Source organism: Elaeis guineensis, chromosome 3 (assembly GCF_000442705.2).
Source record: "Elaeis guineensis isolate ETL-2024a chromosome 3, EG11, whole genome shotgun sequence".
Lineage (NCBI taxonomy): Eukaryota > Viridiplantae > Streptophyta > Magnoliopsida > Arecales > Arecaceae > Elaeis > Elaeis guineensis.
Genome location: NC_025995.2, coordinates 112,581,202 through 112,588,414, shown reverse-complemented (window position 1 = coordinate 112,588,414; position 7,213 = coordinate 112,581,202). Strand labels below are relative to the sequence as shown.

Genomic DNA, 7,213 nt, shown 5'->3' with positions numbered 1-7,213 from the left:
GACACATTTTATAGCCATGGACGGCCATAGTTTTTTTTATAAAATTAATATATATATATATATATATATATATATATATATATATAACCCTATCCCTTCGCCAGGCTCCCTCCTTTGCCTTTACCACTTCAAAAATAACTAGCGTGCCGCACGCCAAGCTCCCTCCTTTGCCTTTACCGCTTCACAAATAATTAGAGTTCGCTCGTGACACATTTTATAGCCATGGACGGCCATAGTTTTTTTTATAATATATATATATATATATATATATATATATATATATATATATATATATATATATATATATATATAATTCATACTTTTCTTATTAACATTCGTTTAAATTTTTTTAAAAATATATATATAGAATTCTAACTAAAATTTGAAAAAAAATCCACAAAACGAAGAAGTGATCGTGGACGTAAATAAAGAAATATATTTCGCCAACATTGGGCCAGGATGCATGGGAGAGAGATCAGAGAGTATGATACGATCATGAATTGATCGCTCCCAAGCCCTCTCTTTCATTTTGCTTCCCCGGCCGCGTCTTGTTCTACCGTGCCCAAAGAGTAGAGTGGCTAGACTTCCCCATTGGGACCATGAATGCACTACGCTACGCATTTAGATAAAATATAACAATGATAAATATAAAGATTGATCGATGTAACTGGCTTGTGGATCTTTGTGGCGATGGCAATGTTGAATATGGAGAATGGTGGTGTCAGATCTATTGCATGGATGGATGTCCAAGGAAATTGGTTGAGGCCTCAAAGATGGCAATATAATGAGCTAAGGCCGACCTGTGGTTGTCAGGCAAGTGAAGAAATGGAGAGTTTGATCGATGCTGAAGTGAAGGAGTAAGAGCATTTAGATAATTCAAAACCGAATATGAAATTTTGGTTTCATTCGGCTCCTTTATAGAAGATCGATGTATTCCCAAAGAGAAAAATTAGATCCATAACATCTATGTTAGCTTTTCTGTATGAATCCATCCAAAGCTACTTGCTTTCTAGATGATCCCTTTAGAGGAGGGAGATTATACTAAATCCATTTAGTCTAGTTACTTCGTTCCCTATTTCCACTCGCAGGATCCTGAGGAAAAGAATTTGGTTTCCACCGAGCTGAAACAATATGCTGATGGTTCTGGTAAACCAAAACCATCATTTTATAGCTATTTGGCTTCAATTTCCCTTTTACAAAAAAAAATTGAAGATCTAGTTACGATTGAAAATAAACTTTTGTATCTTCATCCATAGATCCTTTATTCGTACCCATTCAATTGGAAGAGTTAATCCAATCCAAAAAAATTATGCTTCGCGACTCCATATCCATAATCCAATCTTTTTTATTCAATTTCTAATTGGCCTTTGGATATAAATCGTGAGAATGTATATTCTTCCTCAAATATACTATTGAGAGGTAAAGGATTAAATTTTTTTAAGAAATAAAATTTTTGATCGGAATATGAAAAAAACTGAAAGACGATCCTAGAGTCTGTTTTGCTTTCTTTTCTTTTCTTTTTTTTTTTGCCTTTGTTCCATTAAAATTGGCATCTTGTAGTGTGGTTGCGTTCAGAATTCCTCTTTTATTTGGTAGTTTATAAGGATATACTTAAGGAAATTTTGTTTTACCGATAGTGGTTCAGGATCCAAGAGTTTTTTGTTTTGGAGTCACAGGGAATCCAAGCTTTGCAGATTATATTTACTAATAATTTTACTGCAAACAATACGTTCTCTCCAAAAAACAAAAAAACAAAAAAATCACAAAAAGCCACTCGAAGGATCTAGTTGTTAGGAGATCAACAATAAACAGTCTGGCAACAATCATTTCAACATTCCAGATGAGAAAAAAAAATTGTCAAAGCGATAGTGTTTCATTGACTAAGCAATCCATTGCCACTCCTAACTGACAGTATCATATAGGGTGCAACACACGGGAGCTGTTGGATGAGATCTGGCACGCGCCAATCAACCATCCGTGTACCATGATCCTTATATCCGATGGAATAAGCTATTTCCATTTTTCAATAGCAATAATATTTTTCTGATAACTCAATATTTTCAATACCATCAAACACTATTTGTTGCCTTACTTTCTAAGACTCCTACCTCCATGCATACGATCAGGGTAAGTATCATAGAAATATTTTCCCAATTATAAAAATTTCTTGAATTATCATTGATTTTCTACTTAGTCATGCATATTTCTTGAATAATCGATCAATTCAAACTAACCAATTATTCATAAAATATATATAAGTTTTACAATTTATTCATGACTAATTTGCAAAATTTATGTATTACTGGCTGATGATGTTGTACATTTGTTGCCAACAGTGTTGTTTCTTGTATAATTCTTTATTCTCGCATCTTTCATACATCTTTCTTAAATAAATAAATATATTTTGAAAAGCTTATATTCTTTTACTTCATGATCTATGATTATCTGCATGCTTACCTGTAACCAAGATTGCTCTGGACGTATGAGCATGATAATAAGGAAGTACACAATAAATTATTAAAACATAGCACGCTGAATTAGCATGTCTCCATTTCCCATACTAATTAACGTTTTAACCATCAAGTCGTATGTCTCATGCATTTCTCCCATTATCTCACTCGGTCTCTCTCAACCCATACCTCTGATAAAATATATCCTTGGAATCCAAAGATGTGGCCTAGCTTTACAGGACATATTTATATGTGTAAAAGCATCGTCAGAAGAAACGCATGCCACAAGTGTCGCATGTTCATGCAAGATGCCACCATCCCTCCACTATATAAAATCCTAATTGACCACATATCCCTAATTCCAGAAGGGTTCGTGAACAACATGTTCGACGCCCCGCACCTGTCATTTGGGCATTTCGAGAGAACAATGATAGCTTTTGACCATGCATTGGCACACGGGAAACCTCTGACGGCAATGGAGATTGACAGAACCAATTGGCTTCTGGATCTCTCGGCGATGGCGAAGGTAAATGTGGAGATCAGGGATGTTGAGCTGATCGCATGGTTGAATGCAATGCAAATTGATTCCTCTCTCAAAAGTCTGAGGACCTGCGAGATTGGCAATTGGTTAAGCCAAATGGGTCATTACCGGTCTCTGGTCACCCACAACAGTAGACAAAGGCAAAGATCAAACATATATGCAAAGAAGATAACGCTCTGTTGTGCCAGATTTGTATCACGAACCTCCCACCGATGATGGGTGAATTTGAAGAAGTGCATCATCGAACAAATCATGCAAGAAAGAAATTTTCTACAATCTTTCGGTCATGCATCCTAAACAAATTAGTAATCCCAGAGATGTGGTCCCAACAATGTAGATTGTGCATAGCTGCCCTACAAACTAGTAATAACTGCATTATGCAAAAAGAAATTTACGCTCGTAAATAATTGACAATGTATGAAGTCAAGGTTTTACTCTAACAATGTGCATGAAGATCATAGCTGGGTTTGTTAAATACTTGAAAATAGCATGATATCAAGTAAACATGACTATTTACATGTACATCGCGAAAAGACCAGGTAGGATTGTTTCACATATGACAGAAGATATACTTGCCTAAGTTTTAAAATTGACATATTTCATCAATGACAAGTCCTTTTTTTTTTTTTTTGATAAGGAATGATGAGTCCATTGACAGGAAGATCAAAGCAAAGGATGAAGATCTCAATCACAATGATTACAGCAAACATGATTACAAGTGTGAGACAATTCTATCCCAGAAACTAAAGACAAGTTCATGCACAGATTAATTGCCATTCAGTTTGGACTTTGGATGGAGATCTCAGAAGCTCACAAGGATACTTGCACATCTAAAATCAGGGATCCAACTATGTTGATTAGTTAAACAAGAAATATTGTCCAAGAGGTGTTGTTCAACATAATCTGAACATAAATCCTCATTTCAAAAATATTCATAAAGTAAATAATATCTTCCATTGAAGCAACATAAACTCCAAAATTCAATTTTTGAAAGTCGGTAAGGGGAAGGCAGAAGGAGGTAGGTGGGTGGGTGGGTCTGTGTGTGCGTGTGTGTGTGTGTGTGTGTGTGTGAGTGTGTGAGAGAGAGAGAAAGAGAGAGAGAGAGAGAGAGAACCCGGACACTGAATTGGAACCAAAGAAGTTCCAACCAGACATGACAGATTGAAACCCATTTGAAGCCGTAATTCAAAGCAGACCCCTCCGCCTCTTGTAGTCACTAACTGTCAAAGTCAAAGCATGTCGCCGCCCATCATTGTCTGGAACCTTGCATCCAGTCGTTGCTTCTATCTTTTGCTTCCTTGACATAAAATTCAAATGCACAGCATGAGGACCCCCGTACTTCTGTAGAGCAGCCAAAGAGATTGGCAACTCAAAATCATGCAGTGTGTTTGATTCTGTCCCCTGATCAACTGGTGCACTCGTGTCCACCAACTTCCCTGCACCTGCTGCTGCTTCCTGAGCTGCAGCAGTGGCTGCCACACCAGCCTCGACCCCATTCAGTAGCCCCACTGCAACTGCATCTCCATTACCCATCGCTGCACTCCCATTATCCCCATTTGCAGCTTCTGCATTCCCATCTCCCCCAGGCTTTGACACATAATAGTTCCTTGACCTAGTCCATCTCCTAGAAAAAGGATCATAACCTGCCTCCCCAGCCTTTAAGCTTGTGTTCACTGGCTTCAACTCTGAAGCATTCTTAAAGTTCTCAGCTCGGTTCTTCCTATTCATCTCAGCCAATCTAACAGCTTTTAAATCCTTCTGTTCTGCTTGCCGAGACATTTCCTCTAACTCCTTCAGCCTTGCCCGAATCCTTTCCACTTCTGCCTCATCCCGCCGACTCTCTGCCACCTCCATCTCCTTCCTCAACCGATCCTTCTCAGCTGCAACATTGACTGGCCTTGCCAAGGCTGACTTCTTCTCTTGCAGCATCTGCTTCACAGTGGCTGCTGAATAGACAAAGTTGCTGATCTTCTGAATAGCTTCCTTCTTCTCATGCACATCCTGACGAGTTGGCATCTGACCACCACTCTTTTCAACCTCATGTTGCCATTCCTTAAACTCCTTCTCAAGAGCTGGAGAGTCTGATACATAAGCCATCTCATACCTCTCTGACATATTACCCCATGTCAAGTTCAACAACTTATAAGTCATATAATGCTCCAGCTTGTACTGTTTACTGGGGTTGCTTGCATCAACATTTCGAACTAAGCACAACTTATATCTGGCACCAGATCGAGATCCAACCTGGACTCTTACAAAGCACCCAACAATGAGCTCTTCAAAGAAAGGTTCTCTGAACCACTTAACCAGCTTTGACCTCCGAATTGTTATATCTTTGATATCCTCAAACTTCAGTGGATCCAATCTAGATGGCGAATCATCTAATAGATCATCCTCAATTTTGTTGTTCCCTGGGAACCTCTCATCCTCGCTATCCGTTCTGCCCCCATTTTCACGGTCATTGCTCAAGTCACTAGGAGGACTGGCTACTGATCTATGTCTGGAAGGAGATGAATCCTGATTACCAGCACCACCACCTCCTTCTCCAGCTGCATCCTTGAATCTACTACGATAACCCTCTGGATCTTGCTGTCTCATCCGCTTGGCCCTCAGCTCATTCAAGGCACTTTTGGCAGCTGTCCTATCAGTGCGGGCTGATGAGCGGCTGCGGTATGGCAGAGGGGGAGGGCTCTCTTTTCGGGACTTATCAATCTTCGATGATGCTCTAGCCATCTTCTTTAATTTGTAATCATCTATCTTGGTGCTCCGCTCTGCTAGGATCAACTCCCGGTCCAATTCAGACATCTTCCCCAGTTCCTCCTTATCTGCCTCATCCCTATAAAGATCACTTCCAACAGATGGAGCACTGTCGGAATCATCACTGCTGTGCCTGTCATCATCGTCATCGTCATCATCCCCCCAGCCATTCCTCTTGTCTTTCTCAGGAGGGTCGAGCCTCTTCTTAAGAGGGACCTGAGAGCCTGCTGATTTTCTTTTATTATACCTAGGATTATCAGAATCATCATCTTTGGAATCACTTCCATCAGAAAACGAGCCTTCCCTTCGCCATCTTGACTGAGGACGAGAGTGGCTGTTCTTCCTCCCGGATGCGCCCGTTCTCCCTGCTGCCTGCAACAGCAGGTTCTCCAAGTCTGCCATGATCAAGGATCTTTCCAAACAATCTGCAAGTGTTTATAACAATTCAATACATAGAAAAGTATGCCCAGCTAACCCTTCTATTGGAAACCCCATCAAAACTTACCACAAGAAACAAGTCGAGGCAAGCCCTCTCTTCACCTGCAAGAAATCTTCCAAACTAGCACCACAGAGCACCTGAATGCAAGATTAAGAATTCTCTCAAAAAAACTAAAATTTTCATTTGAAATACTAATACCACAAATTATAAAGATACTAAACATGTACAAAATAACAGTAGCAAAGAATTATCAGATGACAAAATTATGTTATAGCAGAGATGATTAGGTTTGAAAGAAAAGAATTAACCCCCAAGAAAAAGGAGCTCTCGTTGGATTCAACCCTAACAAAGGAGAAATTTTGAGCACATCTCCTGACGAGATTTTACAAGTAAGAGTCATTCCCTCTAGATTTCCTCCAAGAGGGGCTTGACGTCAGGGAGGGCACTGCTGCTAGGTCTTCTATTTGACTGTAGTTGCATAGAAGCCGCTTTACGAAGAAAAAGAATCACTTCGACCAAAAAAAACAAAAAGAATCACAGAAATCCACAGAACCCCAAAGAAATTTCGGCGGTCGATCAAAAGACAACAAAAAAATAAAAACTTTCGGAGCCAAGAAGGATCGAGAATCTTGAACCCTAATAGAAAAAATCAATAGCTAATCGCTCTGCAAATCGAAAGGGAAAACAAATCAATTAGGGATCAGAAGATGATCGGCATACCTGGGGCTCTCGATTTGTTCCCCAACGCCGCCTTCTTCCTATCTCCCGGGAAGGAACAAGAAGGAATAGCTAGGGCTTCTAACACGGCAGAGAGAAAAGGGAAGGAAATGGAAACAGGAATAGGGAAGCGAAGAGGTCGTTTGGTGGAATGGGGCAATGAGGTATTTAAAGATCGACATGTTGGCTGTTACGATGGCCGTCCGATACGAAATATGACCGGAATAGCGGTTTTATTGGGATTAAAGGCTTCAGAAATCTATATGTATCATATCGGCACCGATATTTGCATACGACCAAAAATGTCTT

General features: G+C 39.7%; 1 protein-coding gene across 5 annotated transcripts; it reads right to left on the bottom strand.

Annotated features, from left to right (window-relative positions):
- Positions 1 to 2,514: 2,514 nt before the first annotated feature.
- On the bottom strand, positions 2,515 to 7,064 carry LOC105040849 (protein RTF1 homolog). Of its 5 annotated transcripts, none has more exons than XR_012140002.1 (4): positions 6,908 to 7,064; positions 6,254 to 6,324; positions 3,195 to 6,173; positions 2,515 to 3,059 (listed from the first exon to the last, which is right to left on the bottom strand). XR_012140002.1 is itself a non-coding variant. In XM_019849426.2 (3 exons), exon 3 carries the CDS (start codon positions 6,148 to 6,150, stop codon positions 4,177 to 4,179), a length of 1,974 nt encoding a protein of 657 aa, XP_019704985.1. In that variant the 5' UTR covers positions 6,151 to 6,173; positions 6,254 to 6,324; positions 6,908 to 7,064; the 3' UTR covers positions 2,515 to 4,176. The 5 variants fall into 5 exon arrangements, 1 of the variants encoding a protein (XP_019704985.1); XR_012140003.1 differs by having other exon boundaries at positions 2,515 to 3,361; positions 4,106 to 6,173; XR_012140001.1 differs by having other exon boundaries at positions 4,106 to 6,173.
- Positions 7,065 to 7,213: the final 149 nt, after the last annotated feature.

Bases quoted from the DNA above. Each gene is read 5' to 3' on its own strand.
- LOC105040849 (XM_019849426.2), bottom strand. From the start codon at position 6,150: ATGGCAGACTTGGAGAACCTGCTGTTGCAGGCAGCAGGGAGAACGGGC.